The sequence below is a fragment of the Antechinus flavipes genome, chromosome 2 (assembly GCF_016432865.1).
Source record: "Antechinus flavipes isolate AdamAnt ecotype Samford, QLD, Australia chromosome 2, AdamAnt_v2, whole genome shotgun sequence".
Lineage (NCBI taxonomy): Eukaryota > Metazoa > Chordata > Mammalia > Dasyuromorphia > Dasyuridae > Antechinus > Antechinus flavipes.
In genome coordinates this window covers 356,228,971-356,250,762 of record NC_067399.1, presented here as the reverse complement: position 1 = coordinate 356,250,762, position 21,792 = coordinate 356,228,971, and the positions used below count along the sequence as shown (strand labels likewise).

The window sequence follows — 21,792 nt, the reverse complement described above, 5'->3', positions numbered from 1 at the left end:
GTATATAATGATCTCCTGGTTCTGCTCATTTCATTCAGTTCATGTAAGTCTCGCCAGTCCTCTCTGTATTCATCCTGCTGGTCATTCCTTACAGAACAATAATATTCCATAACATTCATATACCACAATTTACTCAACCATTCTCCAATTGATGGACATCCTTTCATTTTCCAGCTTCTAGTCACTACAAACAGGGCTGCCACAAACATTTTGCTGGCATGCTAATTTTCAATTCTCCCAGCAGTTTTTGTCAAACAGTGAATTCTTATCCCAAAAGCTGAGGTCCTTGAGTTTGTCAAACACTTGATTATTAAAGTTATTGACTATTCTGTCCTATGAACCTAATTACTCATCAACTAGTCTATTTCTTAGTCCATATCAAATGGTTTTGGTGACTGCTGCCTTATGATATAATTTTAGATCTGGTACAGCTAGGCCACCTTCATTTGATTTTTTTTTTCATTAGTTCCTTTGAAAGTCCTGACCTTTTTTTCTTCCAGATGAATTTTGTTGTTATCTTTTCTAGGTCATTAAAATAATTTTTTGGAAGTCTGATTGGTATAGCACTAAATAAATAGATTAGTTTAGTATTGTCATTTTTATTATGTTTGCTTGACCTATCCAAGAGCACTTCATATTTTTCCAATTGGTTATATCTGACTTTATTTGTATGGAAAGTGTTTTGTAGTTTTGCTCATATAGTTCCTGACTTTTGTCAGGAACGGTTTGTCAGATATTAGATTGTTATTGTCATTTACTATTTTGTCCTGTGAGCCTAACCTATTTCACTGATCAACTAGTCTATTTCTTAGCCAGTACCAAATGGTTTTGATGATTGCTGCCTTATAATATAGTTTAGATCTGGTACAACTAGGCCACATTCATTTGCTTTTCTCTTCATTAATTCCTTTAAAATTCTTGATCTTTTGTTCTTCCAGATGAATTTTGTTATTTTTTCTAGTTCAGTAAAATAGTTTCTTGGGAGTTTTATTGGTATAACACTAAATAAATAGATTAGTTTAGGTACTATTATCATCTTTATTATATTCGCTCGATCTATCCAAGAACACATAATATTTTTCCAATTGGTTAGATTTGACCAAATTTATGCGGAAAGTGTTTTGTAGTTTTGCTTATATAGTTCCTGACTTGCCCTTAGCAGATAGATTCCCAAAAATTTTAAAATATCAACAGTTATTTTAAATGGAATTTCTCTTTGTATCTTTAATTGTTGAATTTTGTTAGTGATATATAAGAATGCTGATGATTTATGTAGGTTTATTTTGTATCCTGCAACTTTGATAAAGGTGCAGATTATTTCTAATAGCTTTTTAGTAGAATCTCTGGGGTTCTCTAAGTATACCATCATATCATCAGCAAAGAGTGAACATTTGGTTTCCTCATTACCTACTCTAATTCCTTTAATCTCTTTCTCAACTTTTATTACCAAAGTAACATTTCTAATACAATATTGAATAGTAATGGTGATGGTGGGTAACCTTGTTTCACTCCTGATCTTGTTGGGAATGGTTCCAGTTTATTCCCATTACATATGATGCTTACTGTTGGTTTAAATGGATGCTCCTGACTATTTTAAGGAAAAGTCCATTTATTCCTATACTCTCAAATGTTTTTAATAGGAATGGATGTTGGATTTTATCAAATGCTTTTTCTGTTTCTATTGAGATGATTATATGGTTTTTGTTAATTTAGTTATTGATATAGTCAATTGTGCTAGTAGTTTTCCTAATAGTGAACCAGCCCTACATTCCTGGTATAAATCCTACTTAGCCATGGTGTATTATCTTGGGGATGATTTTCTGTAATCTTTTTGCTAGTATTTTATTTACGATTTTTGTATCAATATTCATAAGGGAGACTGGTCTATAATTTTCTTTCTCTGTTTTCAACCTACCTGGTTTAGGTATCAGTATCTTGTCTATGTCATAAAAGGAATTTGGTAGGACTCTTTCATTCCCTATTTTTTGGAGTTAATTGTTCTTTAAATATTTGGCAGAATTCACATGTAAACCCACCTTTCCTGGGGATTTTTTCTTAGGGAATTGATTAATAGCTTGTTCTATTTGTATTTCTTTTTCTAAAATGGGACTCTTTAAGTAATTTACTTCCTCCTCTGTTAATCTGGGCAGACTATATTTTTGAAGGTAATCACACATTTCACGTAGGTTATCAAATTTATTGGCATAAAGTTGGCAAAGTAACTCCTAATTATTGATCTAGTTTCTTCTTCATTAATGGAAAGATCTCCCTTTTCATTTTTAAGACTAACAATTTGATTTTCCTCTTTCCTTTTTCTAATCAAATTTACCAAAAGTTTATCTATTTTGTTGGTTTTTTCATAAAACTAACTCTTAGTTTTATTTATTAATTCAATTGTTTTTTTTTTACTTTCAATTTTATTAATTTCTCCTTTTAATTTTAGAATTTTAAGTTTAATGTTTGATTGGGGGGTTTTAATTTGCTCTTTTTCTAGCTTTTTAAGTTGCAAGCCCAATTCGTTGATTTGCTCTTTCTCTATTTTATTCAAGTAAGCTTCTAGAGATATAAAATTTCCCCTTATTACCGCTTTGGCTGCATCCCACAAATTTTGGTATGATGTCTCATTGTTGTCATTCTCTTAGATGAAATTATTAATTGTATCTATGATTTGCTGTTTCACCCTTTCATTCTTTAGGATGAGATTATTTAATTTCCAATTACTTTTTCATCTATTTACCCCTAACTTTTTGTTGAATGTAGTTTTTATTGCATCAAGATCTAAAAAGAATGCATTTACTATTTCTGCTTTTCTGCATTTAATTTTGAGGTCTTTATGTCCTAATATATGGTCAGTTTTTGTATAGGTTCCATGGACTGCTGAGAAGAAAGTATATTCCTTTCTGTCACCATTCAGTTTTCTCGAAAAATCTATCACATCTAACTTTTCTAATATTCTATTTACCTCTTTAACTTCTTTCTTATTTGTTTTGTGGTTTGATTTGTCTAGTTCTGAGAGTGCAAGGTTGAGATCTCCCATTATTACAGTTTTGCTGTCTATTTCTTCTTGCAACTCTCTTAACGTCTTCTTTAGGAATTTAGATGCTATACCACTTGGTGAATATATATTTAGTATTGCTGTTGCTTCATTGTCTGTGCTATCCCTTAGCAAGATACTGTTTCCTTCCTTATCTCTTTTAATTAGATCAATTTTTGCTTTTACTTGATCTCAAATAAGGATGGCTACCCCTGCTTTTTTTACTTCGTATGGAGCATAATAGATTCTGCTCCAGCCTTTAATTTTTACTCTGTATGTATCACTCTGCTTTAAATGTGTTTCCTGTAAACAACATATTGTAGAGTTCTGGCTTTTGATCCAGTCTGCTATCTGCTTCTGCTTTATGGAAGAGTTCATCCCATTCACATTTACAGTTAAAACTACTAATTCTGTATTTCCTGCCATCTTATTATCCCCAGATTATACTTTTTTCTTTCCCCCCCTTACCCTCCTCCCCAGTATTAAACTTATGGGCACCACTTGTCTCATGCAGTTCTCCCTCTTTAGAATCCCTCCTACCCCTTTTGAGTCCCTTCCCGTTTCTTATATCTTTCCCTGATTTTTCTGTATTCCCTTCTATTTAGCCTACTCTTTTTCTTTCCCCTTTTCCTCTCCCACTTTTTAATTAGGTGAGAGAGGTTTCTCTGTAAACCAGATATGTCTAATATTTTCTCTTTGAGCCAAATCTAATGAGAGTAAGATTCACATAATGTTTCTTCCCCTCCATTAATTCTATCAGATATGAGGTTTCCTTTGCCTCTTTGTGGCATGTAATTTCCTGCTTTTTATCTCTCCTTTTCCCTTTTTTATGATACAATCCCCTTTCCACTTCTACTTCCCTTTTTTTAAAATATTATAACAGTAAAACCAAATTATACACACACTCTTTATGCATGCCCATAACACAAATACAGTTCTCAAGAGTTCTTTTTTATCTTTTATGCTTCTCTTGAATCTTATATTTGGAGGTCAATTTTTTGTTGTTGTTGTTGTTTAGCTCTCTCTCTTTTTTTAAATTAGGAATTAATGAAATTCACCTGTTTCATTGAATGTCCATCTTCTTCCCTAAAAGAAAATGATTAGCGTAGCTGGGTAGTTTATTCTTGGCTGCATTCCCAGTTCTTTTGCCTTTTGGAATATCAGATTCCAGGATTTTTGATCCTTTAATGTAGAAGCTGCTAGATCCTGAGTGATACTTATTATGGCTCCTCAGTATTTGAATTGTTTTTTTTTCTGGCTGCTTGTAACATTTTTTCCTTAGTCTGATAGTTCTGAAATTAAGCCACAATATTCCTTGGAGTTTTTATTTTGGGGTCTCTTTCAGAAGGTATTTGGTGAATTCTTTTAATCCTATTTTACCTTCTGATTCTGTTACATCTGGGCAGTTCTCTTTAATGATTTCCTGTAAAATAGTGTGTAGGCTCCTTTTTTTCATCATAATTTTCAGGAAGCCCAATAATCCTCATATTATCTCTTCTAGATCTATTTTTCAGGTCTGTTGTTTTTCCAAGTAGATATTTAACATTTTTTCTATTTTTTTTTCTTCTTCTTCTTTTTTTTTTTTTTTTTTTTTTGGTTTTGTTTGACTGATTCTTTTTTTATTATTATTATAGCTTTTTATTTACAAGATATATGCATGGATAATTTTTCAGCATTGACAATTGCAAAACCCTTTGTTCCAACTTTTCCCCTCCTTCCCCCCACCCCTTCCCCAAGATGGCAGATTTACCAATACATGTTAAATATGTTAAACTAAAAGTTAAATACAACATATGTATCCATGTCCAAACAGTTATTTTGCTGTACAAAATGAATCAGACTTTGAAATAGTGTACAATTAGCCTGTGAAGGAAATCAAAAATGCAGGCGAACAAAAATAGAGGGATTGGGAATTCTATGTAGTGGTTCATAGTCATCTTCCAGAGTTCTTCCACTGGGTGTAGCTGGTTCAATTCATTACTGCTCTATTAGAACTGATATGGTTTATCTCATTGTTGAAGAGGGCCACGTCCATCAGAATTGATCATCATATAGTATTCTTGCTGAAGTATATAATGATCTCCTGCTCCTTCTCATTTCACTCTTGCTTGACTGATTCTTGATGTCTCAACAAATCATTCATTTCTATTTGTTCATTTCTGATGTTTAATGAGTTATTTTCTTCATTAACTTTTTTACTTCTTTTTGTATATGTCCAATTGAGTTTTTAAATGAGTTGTTTTGTCCTATGGAATTTTTTTCTATTTCACTAATTTTGTTTTTTAATTAGTTATTTTCTTTTTCCAGTTCACAAATCCTACTTTCCTGGGAGTTCTTTATCTTTTTTAATTCAGAAATTCTGCTTCCTTGGGAGTTCTTTACCTTTTCCAATTCACTTTTCAAGAAGTTGTTTTCTTTTTCCACTTTCTCAAATCTTTCTTTTAATGAGTTATGTGCCTTTTTCATACTTTCTCACAGAGTGTCTCTTTCCTTTCCCCATTTTTCTTCTAGTTCTCTTTTAAGATCTTTTATGATTTCTTCTAGGAGAGCCTTGTGTGATGGGGTTTAGGTTATAGTCCCCCTTTGGGGTTTTATCTGGAGACTGTCTACTATTAGTCTCCACAGGGTTGGAAATCTGCTGTCTTTCTGTACAGAAGCTATCTATAGTTAGAGCTTGCTTTGCTTTTTTACTCATTTTTTTAAATCCCTTGGGGTCTGTCTTCAGTGCAAGGAGGTTCTCAGCTTCCTGTACAGCACAGGGACAATGAGGGACAGTAGCTGTCCTGTGAATAAGCTGCAATGAGTGGCCTCGCTGCAGAAGTGCCACTGCCCTGGGCAGAGCCCTCTTCCACCCATACAGAAGTAGGACTGAAGAACAGCAGCTGCCCTGGGATCAGCAACTGAACAGCAGAATGTGATTGCCCTGGGCAGAGCCCCGGTCTGTGGAATGTGGTTGCCTGTGGGCCATCACTCTGCTGCTAGATGGGTGTGGCCAAGTTCTGTTAAACTCTCTCATTTTGGGGGTACACTCTACTTTTGGCTTTTGTGTAACTTCTCTGCTAATCTATTGCTTTGCAACAAAGCAGAGCAATCAACCTGTAGTAGAGTTCTCCCTTCAAATTCTCCACCCATGGAGACCACACTCTGCCCTGTGCATTAGCCTTCATGTTCTTCCTCCCTGCCTACACTGGCCTCCATCCACTTGATCAAGACAAGACCTTTTCTGGTAATCTTCCAGATTATCTTTGGCTGGTAATTTGTTGTACTCCCAATATTGGTGGATTCTACCAGTCAAGCACTATTTCAGAGGCTGAATTACTGAATCTGTAAGTGAGAGTAGAAAGGAGCTCAGAATAAAGCATGTGTCCTCTCTGCCACTTGGCTTCCAACTTATTTTTATAGTTATAAAAAGGTTAGTTGAAATTTTCAGGATCTAAACATAACTTCATAGGACAAAAGAAGAATTTAGTTTTCTTTACTAAACAGAAGGCCAGTTCACCATTTTCTTCCCTAATTCACTTGAGTTTTATATCAGCCTCCCATACCAAACCAAAGCTAGCAACTTGAAACATTTCTTAAGTGAAATATCATTTTAAGAAGAAAAAAGAAAATTATTGTTGTGAAGATTAATCCTAATTATCATCATCACTCATGCAAAAATTTCTACAAAGATTTTGCCAATCACTTAGGCTAATTCTTTAATAGCCTTTTTGGTCATCACCTAATAAAATTTACTTTCAAGAGTAAATTTCAACATTCATAATATTCAGTGGTAAAAAGGGAATGTATTCATTGTTTCATTAACATATTTTGGAAGAATAAATATCAAACTATTTGAATACAGAGGAAAGAAAGAGCAAGGATATACTTACAACTATGTATATATTCATCTCTCTCCATCTTTCTGTATTTCTGTCTCTGTTTTTCTCTGGTCTTGTAAGAGATTTCTACTTTATTCCTTCCTCATACCCCATTTTCTTAGACTGGGAACATATAACAGTCTTCCCCTTGGACTCAGGTTTTGTGCTAGTGTAATTGGTAAGACTTTAGTAAAAGTACGCAAATACGTGACAGATTTCTGATATCTAGTTTTCATTGATTGACATTTAGACACAGATTCTGAAGAACAGACTCTCACTTTTCCATCACCTTCAGAAAGATTACAGCTCCGTAGGATGGGTCCTTTCTCATCAACCCTTAATCTACAACCCAGCCTTTCTGGAAGATCCTGCTTTGATATGCTATCTTCATCCCACCAGCTGAGTCTGCATTCTTCTTTACAGTCTCTGAATGTGTCAGGTAAGCTGAGAACATATGATATTTCCTCTTAATCTTTGGGCCTTTTAAGACTTTTCAGAAATTGCTTTGTTCTTGATATTCATACACACACACACACACACACACACACACACACACACACACACATGAGTAATTATTCTCTATGTTTGTGGCCTGCTTTTAGGGTAAAAAGGATTTGGATAATGAAGCTTTGTGTTGTGACTATGTAATATAACAAACCATTTGCGCTGCTTTTCATGTATTGATAAGTAAGCTCTCCATATCAGTAAAAATTATTTCTTTTTTTACATTCACAATTTTTTACTCACAAATTATCTCTTTTTGTTAACACTGTCATGAATTAGCCATCCTGTCATCACATACCATGATATAACACTAGCACAATCAAAAGGCCAGTACAACATTTTGAAAGTGAACAACTGCTGAATCCAAGAAGCCGTATGTGTCTGACAATAGATCAGCACATCTGTATAAAAAAAAAAAAAAGCCTATTAAACATAGACTTGAGAATACAAGCAAACTATATCCTGGAAATTAGAGAGAAAAGAGCTAAAATTTGAAAACATTGCATGCTTGCATGACAGTACTTTCTCAGTTAAAAGAAAGAACCTATAACAGCTCAAGATAAAATAATTAAATAATTAAAATCCGCAAGGTCTGATAATCTAGCTGCCCTTTGCCTCACTTGCCATCAAGGAAGTTATGGCATATTTAAGTTCATTTTAACAGTAATTAGACTAAATACAGATTTTTACTTTGTTAGGATCAGTTTCATAAGTAGAATTTAGAAAACTCGTGCAAGCTATGCTATTTAATTTCTTCAGAGCTATTTTCTAATCATTGATATACATTTTTATACATTGCATATTTCCAAATATTTTTCCTTTTTTTCTTGGTCCAAAGAGAGAAAATCATGCTGTATCAGTCCAAAACATATGCAAAGACTTTATGTTCTACTAAACAAGTCTTTTTTCCCTTTTATGTTTCTGTTTGTATAATTTAAAACATGCTTTGTTACTTCATTTTTTTCATGTGTCTGATGTAACAAAATAGGATAGTTATTACTGTATATATATATGTGTGTGTGTGTGTGTATGTGTCTTTAAGAATAAAAGGTACTATGATTTGAATCAATTATAATTAATAGTAATATAATAGTTGTATTATTGAATTTCAACTCTTTTATGTTATACTTAAAATAAAATATCTTTTAGAACATGTTTCAAAAATGAACACATGTAAGTATAACTAATTAAAAACAAACACACACAAAAAATGCCCTGAATAGAGCCTTTGTAACTGCTACAGTAGGAAATAAGTGCAAAAAAGGAGCTCAATTAGGAAAAAAAAATTCCATTAGAATCAAATTATAAAATTCAATTAAAACTTCAATTAGAAAAAAAAAAGTGTAGTTTTATTGTATTTACTGGACCCTAATTCACAGATTGAAACTTAGGCAATTTCAAACTAAAATTAGGCATGAAATACAAATATAAATGAATGGATTATTCCCATTTTATTCTAGTAAAATATTAATCAAAGTAGGTTACATTCTTTAAATTCTAGTTATAATTCAACCATTGAACTTCTATCGTTGGACATTATACATGACAAAATGACTTTCTAATTTTTAAGTTTGTGTTGAAAGCAAAGTACTATAAATATTCCAGTGATTCTTTCTATTAATTTAGTCCTTAATACATCTTCCTTCAAAATGTTATTACAAACTTTTTGTTACTCTTTTTGAGTGGGTATGGGAAAGTGTTAGATTACTTTTCTCTTAATTTCAATTAAAGCCAAATTTATAAGGTTCTTCTAGTATAATTCCAAATTTTATGTTGAAGGGGAAAGTTAGGAAGGTTTATTGTAATCTCTTCTGGAAAGCAGTGCAATGATTCATGATTGAGTTATGATTGTTGTATTTCATGGATATCCTTCTGTACCATAAATTTCTATGCGACTGGGTATAAAAAATTTTGACATCTTAAAAGAATTAAGCTTTCAGAACACTTCTTTAACTACTTTAAAAATGATGTCAATATTAATAAATATTCAAATAATACATATATAGGCATAAATGGATATATATGAATATATTTACTAATATAATTATGTCTATACTATAAGTGAATATGTAGTATAGACATAATTATATTAGTGAAACTGAACATTAGACCTAAAACACAGCAGAAGTAATTTGGTGTAACTAGTGAATTGTACAGTGTGGAATTACAACCATATTGTAAATAGAATTGTTGTAAACTACAAAATTTTTCCATTTCATGCAAAATAATGTCTTTTTCCCCTATATTAAGCAGTTAGCTTTTTAACATAGAAAATCATTAAAAAATGGTAGAAGATGGAATGATGAGGTTTTGCATTATGTCATTTCAAAAATATTGAAAGAGGATTATCAAATGATCTTAAAAAATAATGTGATTTTTCAGTGCAAAATTATACTGTGGATTTCACAAAACAAAGCTAAATAGTAAACTGGCATAGGAAGTGGAGAAAGGGAAGGTTTCTGGTTTTGAATGAATCAAGTAAATATTAACTTTATTCAGAATGGCACTTATTGTTGTATACAAATAATTTTAAGACTGGTTACTTTTTCTTATCATATATATATATATATATATATAACACATAGTATCTCTTTTGTAGGATGCAATTTTGAGACACAATCCTCACCTTATTCTCAACTAGGCAAGTATATTTATCATAACTAAGTTTTATTTTAGTTTATAGTGTTGATATGTTCATCAGTATTCTTCACAAAATAAAGGGAAACAATTTAATTCAAGATAATTGACTACTCATACTTAAGATTCCATTATCCCAATTTTTTAATTCCTCTTATAAAAAAAAAATCTAGCTCTATTTTTTTAAACTTCATCAGATAAAAGTCTAAATCCTTCTAGTTTTCTTATCTATTAATTCAGACTGCTATTTTGATAAAACTTGTGGACAACATTCACCACCCCTAAAGCTATACTTTGCATGGGTTTTCTACTAAGACTATTTTCAATAATGTTCTTTCTCATACTCAGAGTAATTTAGTCCCACCAAAAGGAAAAAAATGACAATAATAACTGAAATTTGTGTTGTGCTTTAAAGTTACAAAGTATCCTCCAATATAATTGCAAATGCTCATAAAATAAAGCATTTTTCTTATAAATGACTTTTACTTCTTGTTTCTCTCCTTCATGATGTTTGAAATGACAACAGTTGACATTAAAAAAATGATGACAGGTATGAAATAAGTTATGTTCTGGTTTTAAAAATGTAGAAATCTGAGTGCATGTGAGTTTCTTATAAAAGTGTCCAATAACTATTGAATAAATCTGCATAAATTGTATTATTTTTAACATAGTATTTGAGAATTATAACATGGAGCACAACCACTTGCACTAATGTGCTGTTTTATCTATCCTTAATGTTTAAAAGACAAGTATTTCTATAAATTATTTTATGTCAAATTATGTTGTCAAAGAATTCATAGTTCTATTGCCAATTCATAGTTGTTTATGAAAATTGAAGCCATAAATACTGATTTTATGAAGCACCTTTTCAATTATTAATAGAACTAAGAACTAAGATCAACTGGATATTATCAATTATTGAAAGAGTTTTATTGACCATATAAGGTTCCATATTTTAGACTTTCCACTTTCTGCTTCATATATCCATCTTAGTTCAACCCCTTTTTCCTTCTGGTGGTATTGTTTTGACACTCACCAAATAAAAGAAAGCATTCTTTCCATAATTGATGACATTCCACTTCTTGATCACTGACTTGGGAATATAGTCTGAGCAAGAAGATCCTTTCTCTAAAACATACCTTGCTAAGATAAATATTTAGTTCTTTGATTTTCATTTTATATGAAGAAAGTTGCTATCACTTGGACAACTAACAGCCACAAATGTACATAAAGGTCCTTATCCTGTCTAGGAATTTTTAATAGACTATAGTCAGTGGTTCAGTCTTGATAACTAGATTCCCTTTATGTTTTGTTTTTTCCCAGTTGCCTGGTTTGCATTTGATCCTGGTTCTGCACACTCTGACATTATCTTCTCCAATGACAACCTGACTGTGACCTGCAATAGCTATGATGATCGGGTTGTGCTAGGGAAGACTGGCTTCTCTAAGGGAGTTCACTACTGGGAGCTAACAGTTGATCGTTATGACAATCATCCAGATCCTGCTTTTGGTGTGGCTTGCATTGATGTGATAAAGGATATGATGTTAGGAAAAGATGACAAGGCTTGGGCAATGTATGTGGACAATAATCGGAGCTGGTTCATGCACAACAACTCACACACCAACAGGTACTCTTCTGCTGCCAACCTGCCAAAAGTTAAATCTTCTTGTTAAGTTTCTAGCAAGATAATAAGAACTCCAGGCATAGCTCTTCATTACACCTTCTCCCTTCTTGCAAAACCAAGTTGGCACAAGTATTATGTATATGCAGAGTTTAGCTGTTTGTAATAAAAGTCCCCTTCTTTCTTAATTTAATTTGACACCTATTTATTTAATACCTTTTATATAAAACAATATACTAAGTCCTGGAAATATGAAGCAAAATAAAACATACTCTCTGTATTTAATATACTTACATTCTCATAGCAAATGAGGCTTACACAGAAATAACTTAATTTGGAAAAAAAATAATTCATGAGAAGTAAAGAGAGTAGCCAAAGAGATTCAGAAAAGGAGAGTCATTTTTTTTTTCTGAGTCAATTGGGAGTAAGTGACTTGCCCAGGGTCACACAGCGAGGAAGTGTTAAGTATCTGAGACCAGATTTGAACTCAGATCCTCTTCACTTCAGGGCTAGTGTTCTATCCACTGTACCCCTGGAGAGTCAATTTGTAGGTGGGAACAGGGACATTAAGGAAGGTTAAGTGGAGAAAAGATTGACTGAGTGATTATTCAAATAATCATACTACTTCACCTCTTCCATTTGAAACTTTGCTGTAATACAAAGGAAACAAGTAATTAATTAAGAACCTGGAAACTGGGGTTGATTAAATATTAGTTCTATTTCACTTATCTGTCTTTATCCTGATGAATCAATTTTTACATGCAGATGGAATTGTGAATTTTTTCTTTAATACCTAATATATTGATGACTAAGAACTGGGAACATCCCACTATTTCTCTAGAGAGAAAGGGAGAAGCTGGAAATTTCAGTGTGCAAGCTGCTCATAGGACTGCAATAGGCAATGAAGCATTAATAGATGTCATTTCTTAAAACTTTGTTTTTGAAGCATTGTTTTTTACCACATTTTGTTTAAGTTAAGAATGATCAATTCCTTAGAGGAAAAAATTCTGTCCAGTGACTGATTTTTCTGGTCTTTCCAAATGGATGAATTGCATAAATGACAAAATTTATTTTGCAATTTCTGCAATAAGAATTTATTTTTTTCTTGAAGTCCTTCCTTGCATTTAACTCTTTTCACTTCTAAAGTTACGTGTTGTAAACTTCCTAGGATGGACAAGCAACTTTCATAGATTCTCATTTCATTCAGAAAGACCTATTTGGGCAAATAAAAAAATTCAACAGTCTATCTGGTAATAAGTCAGTGGTAGGATGACAGCATTCTCTCTAAAAAGATGCTTCAGTAGGAAGCATTAGTCAGCCATTCACCCACTATGTCTTTCTCTTCTTTTTAATTTTATAACTTTTTTTCTTAGAGCTTTTTTGTTACTTCTATCAACCCAATCTTGCATTATCCAATGTCATATGAATTAGATTTTTAGATCATTTGAATCAGATATAAAAATACACTGGATTTCAGGGGAAGGACATCATTTCCCTTCCTCCAGAATTTTGTTTGAGTCAGTGACCCATCATATGACTATCAGAGTCAAAATTAGAAGGAGATTGCTAAATTATTCTTTTAGATTCCTTATTTCAAAGTAAAAGGATACAGAATAACAACTATCTATCTCACGATTCAAATAAACTATTTTTTAAAGAATAATGTCTTGGGTGCAAATTACATCAAACTTTTGTTGTCACTGTAGAACTGCATGTGATTGATAATCACTGAATTTTGTAAAAAATAGTGCCTATAAAATAGCCAGATACAGTCTTAATTTTTTATGTGGAGAAGGAAAGAAAAGGTATTCTTTATAACTCTTACACCTAATTATTTTTGCTGAACTTTTGTATTGCCAGATCACAAAAGATGTGGTATGTGTATATGTGTGTGTGCGTGCATGTATGTGTGGCAGGGAGGGGGCAAATTTGAAACATTTTGTATAATTTTATTTTAGAGACTACTGACTGAAGCCTATCACAGACATTTTTGTAAACATGTTTCTTTATCTCCACATTCCACAAGATTGGTACAATTTAATATTTTCATCCAGTTTTGATATTTTTTAAGATAGAGTCTTGGAGTCTATAATGTTATAAAATTATCCAAGCTCTTTAATTCAAATTCAAATTTGAAAATTTAAATTTAAAAAGTACTGATTCTCTTTCAAGAAAAATTTTTCATTATATTTTGCACTGAGGCCCAAAACATAATTTTTGCATATGCTTTTCAGGCTTGGTTTATATACCTGTTTGTTTTTGGTTTTGTGTGTTTGTGTGTGTGCTTTAACTATTAAATCAGGAAAGTATCATATTGTGAAAATAGACTTAAAATCAAGAGATATGAGTTCAAATCCAGACTTTGCTACCAACCAAATATGTGACTTGAGGAAGTCTCAATTTCTTTATTCTCAAAATTTTAGATCACATGATTATTGCGATCCCTTTCACTTCAAAATTTCTGTGGTTGTATGATACCAAAACAGGGAAATTCATAATTAAAATTTATTGTAGAGAATAACAAGAGAATTTAGTCTCCGGTGAGTCAGATTTTTTTTTATCACTGGTGTTTGTTTAATTGTTAACACTAAGAAGCAGCAAAAGAGAGAATCCATTGTTCATATATGTTTAGAAAGCATATTGTTTTTCACATTTATAAACAAGGAAAAAAATTATTTTAGCTGCCATTTCAATTATTTTCTTTTCCCACAGAACTGAGGGGGGGATCACAAAGGGTGCCACAATTGGAGTCCTTCTTGACTTAAATAGAAAAACCTTAACATTTTCAATCAATGAAGATCAACAAGGTCCTATTGCCTTTGAGAATATGGAGGGTCTATTCTTTCCTGCTGTCAGCCTAAACAGGAATGTACAGGTAAGTATTTTGTCCCTACAGATGGAGAAAATATTTTCATGGCAGCAGCTTCAGAGGCTCGTGATTTCAGGGTAAAACTCATAGCATTAAATTTAAAAGATCACAGAGAATGATGGTGAGGAGAGGGATGTGATTGTTATTATAAGAGGATTTGGAATAGAGAATTGAATGAGTACTTAGTTCTGACTGCAGAGTTTGATGTTGCACTGTAAAGATATAGTCCCTCCCTGTTGCAAATAATCAAGTGGGAAAGAAACAGAGAAGGCAACAGGTGATACAAATACCTATATCAGGTTAATAAACAGTATTGAATCTAATTTCAAGACCTGGGAATATATTTTAGGAATATTATATAAAAATTATCCAGTGGTCTATATTCTCATCACTTTTTAAAATGTGAAACATAATTTCTTTTTAGTGTCTGCCTTTGGGCATAGAACAGAAAAGGAGTGATGACAGTCATTATAATCACATATTCAGTCATAAGCTACTATGTATATAATTCTTTTGTTGTATGCTGTGAGTGGATTCTAGAGCAAAATAAGCTAATTACAATTACAAATCCACATAGATATGTAGAATTATCCCTGTGCTTATGATCTCATCACCTTGAAGCAAATATTTCAGTTCTATTTCCTCTCATTTTCCTAAATATTTTGGCTTATTGCACTGGAGTGAAGAGAACACATTGATTCAATTACTGTGAACTTCCAGCTGCTTTCTGCAGGCCTCGTAAGGGAAAAAAAAAGTCTTAGCAAGTCTTCAAAACACTGACACACCTAAGATATACTATCACAACTTCTATTTACCCTCTAATTAATCATAAAGGAAAAAATATTGAGCTAAATATTAATATTAAATATTAATGACCCATAGGGGTCATAATCAGGAGCAAGGGGATGTTATAAAAAACAAATTTAGATTTGATATAATAAAAAACATCTTAATTAGGGCTATCCAAAAAAAGAATTACCCTGAGAGAGAGAGCAGGTTCACTCTACATTGAAAATCTTTAAACAAAGGCCAGCTGACCATTTTTCAACTATGCTGTAGAGAGAATTATTGTTAATATCTTGGCTAGATGAGATTGGTGTTAACAGCTCTTCAAAGTATAAAAGTCTGTGGTTCTGTGATTCTCCTTTGGTTTTCAAGATTCTCTTTGAGAAGAAAATGTTTCCTATAACCTAAAGATAGTGAAGTAAGATCAATTTTCTTTTTTTTTTAAATAACTTTTTATTGATAGAACCCATGCCAGGGTAATTTTTTACAGCATTATCCCTTGCATTCACTTCTGTTCCGATTTTTCCCCTCCCTCCACCCCCTCCCCTAGATGGGAAGCAGTGTTTTACATGTTGAATAGGTTACAGTATATCCTAGATACAATATATGTGTGCAGAACCGAACAGTTTTCTTGTTGCACAGGGCGAATTGAATTCAGGAGGTATAAATAACCAGGGAAGAAAAACAAAAATGCAAGCAGTTTATATTCATTTCTCAGTGTTCTTTCTTTGGGTGTAGCTGCTTCTGTCCATCTTTGATCAATTAAAGCTCTCTTTATCGAAGAGGTCCACTTCCATCAGAATACATCCTCAAACAGTATCGTTGTTGAGGTATATAATGATCTCCTGGTTCTGCTCGTTTCACTTAGTATCAGTTCATGTAAGTCTCACCAGTCCTCTCTGTATTCATCCTGCTGGTCATTCCTTACAGAACAATAATATTCCATAACATTCATATACCACAATTTACTCAACCATTCTCCAATTGATGGACATCCTTTCATTCCAGCTTCTAACCACTACAAACAGGGCTGCCACAAACATTTTGGCACATACAGGTCCCTTTCCTTTCTTTAGTGTAAGATCAGTTTTCACAAAGATGAGAAAAATATGAGAATAATACATGAAACAGTGTTGCACACACTCCATCTAGATTTCCAACAAGTTATGACTGCATTGAATAATAGAATTTTAAAGCTAAAAAGAGATTTAGTTGTTCATTCGTTTTCAGTCATCTCTGACTCCTCATGAGCCCATTTGGGATTTTCTTGGTATTTCTTCTCCAATTCATTTTGCAAATGAGAGAACTGAGGCAAACAGAGTTAAGTGATTTGCCTAGACTCACACAGCTATTAAGAATCTGAGGTTAAATTTGAACTCGGAAAGGGGAATATTCTGATGCTAGGCCCAGCACTCTATCCACTTTTCCATCTAGCTACTCTTAAAAAAAAAAGGAACTTAAAAATTAATATAATCAAACTGGGTTAAATGTGATGGTTAATAGTTTGTATTCATTCATGTAACTAAATACAGATGAAAGAGTTTGACCTTGCATGAGGATACTCCCTAGGAATATTTAAATAGGCCCTATAAAGAATAAAATTTTCCCAGTTCATGCTTTCACCTTCCAGACACAAGATAAAGAGGCTTCAGAGGTGACCTTCAGCTACATTCTCCTGAATCCAAATTGTATTTCTGTTAAACACGTCTCACTATCTGCAACCAAGTTTCCACCAGAATGTTAAGGAGGCTGAAAAGCAGATTGTTAAGATTTAAAATTCCTGCCTTAATCCAATTTCTTTTTGATTCCCTGAAAGTAGACATCAAAGAAGAAATTCACAGAAGGTTTTACTACATTAGAGAGCAGATAGAGCAGGAATGCAATTGCTGACCATATTCTTCTTGTAGGTAACACTTCATACCGGACTGCCAGTACCTGATTTTTACTCCAGCAGGGCATCAATAGCATAACAAGAGCCCTATTCAGAAGCCAGCTACCTTTATTCATCCCTAGTTGAAAGTCGCTAAATTTATTCAAGACCTGATGACAGTAAGGGGGGAAATTTGGATGGTTCAGAGACTGTTAATATCAACTAAGAAGTTGGAAGAGTAAAGCTGGTCTTCCACATTCTTTGTATTCTATAACTCTGCCATGTATTCTCTCAATATCTCCAATGTTAACATGTCTGCATCAGCTTTGGTGTTTAGCTCTTTTGATCAATAATATACCTGGGTATACTGCAATGTTACTCTGTGTCTAATTTAGGGTTTTTTCTGTTATTTCATTTGGACTTTAATTTAGGTGAGCTGTTTTTTCTTCATGATAGTGCTGCCATACTAGGAGAAAATATTCATGCTTACTTTCCCCAAGTTTTCCCTAAAAGTGTCCTATACTATAAGTAAAATTGACTTGAAAAGAAAATTTAAAGATGTGGTCAGTTTATTCCTTATTGAGTTCTGTGTGTAGATACATGTATTCTAAGTATTAGAGTCATAACTTAGGCAAAGAAACTAAGGATACCAAGAAAGGGTGATCTAGATATTTTTTCAGAGCTTTGATATTTAGAAGGAGCAAAAAATATAAATAATTTCAAAAGATTACAATTTTTAAATTGCTTACACTTCCATTTTTTCTATAATATCATTTGTCCCTCTTGATATAGGAATAATAATTAGTCATATTACCAAATAGCTTGCTTTGTTCCACAAACCAAGTCAGTTCTTCCTACTCAGGCTATCTTGCTATCCAATGGCCTCCCCAATATTACCCTTGTGGTATCCTGGTATCTTCCTCTTTATGGACTCTGTTGCTCTACAAAGATCAGGGTTCCAGTTTCTATCCTATGTTTCCACATGGTGGTATTAAATTTTACCTCCACCTCCACCATGGTGGAATCTCTTTCTTAAGGCTTTTCTGCTCATTTTGCAATCCTCTGAGAGGATACCTAATATGCCTATTGTTGAGGTCTTCTATCCCTACTTTTAATTTGCGATTACATTTAGTGATAAGATTGTTAGTTATGGCTCTACTAAATAATAAATGATTTTGTTGTAAATTAGCATAATAATATCAGTTATTTAAAAATAAAACTCTACAATTAGAATTAGTCAATCTCTGAAGTGACTAATTTCTTGTGATGGTACATGGTATCAGCAGAATGGAACTTTAAAAATTACATCCAAAATAGTCTTTCATTTTAGTCCCTACTGAAAATGGTAATAACAGCTACCATGGCAGACCTCTACATGTATTTTCAGTTCTTCTGATACCTATTATGCCACTCCCCAATCCCTACCTGGAATTGTGCCACCGTATATCATGGAGTCTGGTCCAAATGATATTGGTTCTTCAATATGTCAAAAGTGAAAAGAAAGTCAAGCTTTAAAATAATAGCTCTGTGAGGGTACCAATTGTTCTTTGTGGTAGAGCAAATTTGCCATTTTTCAATATCATCTGTAGCAGAACAGAGCAGAGCATCTATCCATACAAATGTACATTCCCCACAAAATATCTCAAATTGTCATCCATGGTATTTATATTCTCAGGAATGTCCCACTCATGCTTACTATAAATAAAAATGTTATTTTACACTGCTATTGCTCGCAATTTAACTTTCTGGGATAATTCTAACTAAAGAGGAAAAAAACAAGTTATGTATAACTCCAGAATGTTAACTCTTGCTATTTATGTATAAATTAATTGCATGATATTTGCAATGACATTTCTTTGCTTTTCTTTATTTCACAAAGTATGTTAAACAAACTTTAAGAAAGAGTGGAGAGAAGTCATGTTTAGTTGTACAATGATTTATTTGCCAATGTATCAAGAAGTTCGGTCAGTAATAAATTCAAATGGGGGAAATGGCAAAAAGAAGTTAGCTAACACATTAGTATTATAGGAAAAAGGCTGTAAATAACCACTTTTAACATTCAATTTTTACCTGTTACATTGTTCTTCAAGGTTAAATTGGCCTAATGTATTGAATGGGTGCTATTTGTTTACATCCATTTTGGTTTTTCTTCACTACAGAAAAACTCTGTTGCAGGACAACACTAGTTTGATATTTGTTTTAATTTCCAATGAATTTCGATGGCTGGACCACTATAGACTCATAGTAACTGTTATTTCCTTATGAAATTGTATCTGCTAATTATATTTCTAGTATTACTAATACATTATTTATTGTGTTTGTAGCTGCATATACCTGCTGTGCTAAGAAATTATCACACTTACTGTTCCAATAAATAATATTTATGGGAGAACATTGAATATGGTGTTTACTGCTTTACAATTCCAAAAGTAATACCAAGAGCAGAACAGAGATATGTACACAATATTCATCAATCTACTTTTGCTTTTGCTACTTTCAGTCTTGAGGGCTTGTGGAAAATTATGGCAAAATTTGGTTGCCCAGAGATGTTCATCTATATTGTTTATCAGTTTCATGACAGCATGCTTACCCGGGGTCTGGACAATAAATGCTTTCTTGCTTTCCCCATCTCCAGTGGAGTAAAGCAGGGCTGTGATTTTGTTTACATACCATTTAGCATGATATTTGTAACAATGTTATCAGATGCCTTCAAGAAAGATGGAAATGGCATTAAAATCAATTACCTCACTGACAGTAAAATAACAAGAAAAGACTAAAGTGGAGGAAGAATTGTCACATGACTTTTTATTCATGAAATATTTGCAGTCTCTGACACTGGAATACAACAAAGTATAGATCCGTTCTTTGCTACCTTTGATAATTTGACCTAACAATTAAAACCAAGAAAACAAAGGCTCGCCCCAAGTTAGCACCACACCTTTCATACATACAATCATTGTTTACAATAAATGGAAAAATGTTGAATGCTGATGGATAAGTTTACTTATCTTGTCAGCATACGTTTCAGGGATGTACACATAAATGATGTCTGGGGTCTCAGTCATGTAGCACTAGGTTCAACAATGCAATAAAGTTGTCCCACAATAGTCATGCCTTCAGGAGTCTAATGAAGAAGATAGCATGTACATGTAGTCCAGGGTCATCCCTCATTCTTGCATTGTGGGCTGGCTCACTCACCCAACCTAAATTTATATTGGAACATCTGGCGTTTTCAGGGTGGGAGTGGGAGTACATCTTGCTATAACTCACTCCCCTCTCTTTAGAGTCCTATGGGTTGTACTTGTATGGACGTAAATATACTCTTAGTATACACCATTGTAGCTCTAGAACTTTTGCTGCCATTCTTATTTAAATAAAATCAGTCATCTGCCATAAACAATCTGCATTGATAAGGGGAAAAGGGAACAAAAAGCATATCCCTTGCTCAGTAGGCAAAAGCAAAAATAATCATTAACTTTAACTCAATATAAGGAATGATGATATCCCAGTTCATCCATAAACCTAGGTCACACTCTCCCATTAATGCAACTCGTTCTTGTGGATAATAGTAGACATACACATGTAAACATTTAATAGAGAAATTCCTAAGTAAGGAAACACATTGCCTAGAGACAACTTGCAACTTTGGATGGCAGGTCTTTAATGTCCATGGTCCCTCCAGGAATAATATGCAATCTTTGAAGTGACTTCTTGCCTTGTTCTTTTTTGTTCTCCTACAAGTTGTTCTCACATCAAGAACCATCTCCAGTCATTCTGATTTACATCTTGCCATTGGATCCAGATGGCTCTGGAGGAGAGAGTGAAGCTGGTGACTTTTTGTAACCCACTATTCCTTAAATCCATTCACTTGCAAGCCATGGCATCACTTTCCTGATGTCATAGTCCTCTTCAAAAATGAACAATAACAGAACTGATAAATCAGTATCAGACTCTTTTCATTCATAGACCCATGAACAATACTGAGAAACAATGTTGTATTTTAGTGATACCAAGTTCCCTTAAGCTCCTCAGACCTGAAGATGGGACTCTTAATTTTATTTCAGAGAAAATTACAGCTCAAAGCAAAACAGATAGAAACAAAATTTATCTTTTCCCCCATCTTAGTCTACTCTTCAAACCAGGTAAAAGTCTGTCCTATAAAATATGAAATGGCTGAGAAAAACAAAAGTTCTATATTCTGAGCTTATAATTTTATTAGCAATGTATGCCAATTGCCTAACAAATCGATCAGAGCTTCTCAGCTTAGGCCTAAACGAATAGAGAAGACTGACTTTTATATATTAAAAATAAATAATCAAATGGGGCCAATTAATTAAAAGGAAATAATACAATATAGATAATCTGATTCTTAATTGGATTAAAGATTAGACATTTCCATTTGGGAGGGGAATAGTGAACTGATAGTTCTCAGAAATCAGGGAAAGTGTCTGTAAATAGACCTCCTCTACCCCAAGAAGTTTATAAAGAATCAAAGGAACACGAGAATAATAACAATCAATTTTTCAGAACAGGACCAAATGTCAGATAAAACACATCGGTTACCTGATATGTACAAATATGAGAGAATTCCTAGAATCAGTCTTCACATAA

At 33.0% G+C, this 21,792-nt stretch overlaps 1 protein-coding gene across 2 annotated transcripts in view; it reads left to right on the top strand.

Moving 5' to 3' along the window:
• TRIM9 (tripartite motif containing 9) overlaps positions 1-19,573 on the top strand; it is a 202,559-nt gene extending 182,986 nt beyond the window's left edge. For both annotated transcript variants that reach the window (XM_051978098.1, XM_051978097.1), the window contains 5 exons: positions 7,145-7,333; positions 9,998-10,039; positions 11,359-11,662; positions 14,369-14,531; positions 17,219-19,573. In XM_051978098.1, coding sequence (XP_051834058.1) covers positions 7,145-7,333; positions 9,998-10,039; positions 11,359-11,662; positions 14,369-14,531; positions 17,219-17,281 — 761 coding nt within the window. In that variant the 3' untranslated portion in view covers positions 17,282-19,573. The remainder of the gene's footprint in view (positions 1-7,144; positions 7,334-9,997; positions 10,040-11,358; positions 11,663-14,368; positions 14,532-17,218) is intronic.
• The last annotated feature ends 2,219 nt before the right edge of the window (positions 19,574-21,792 follow it).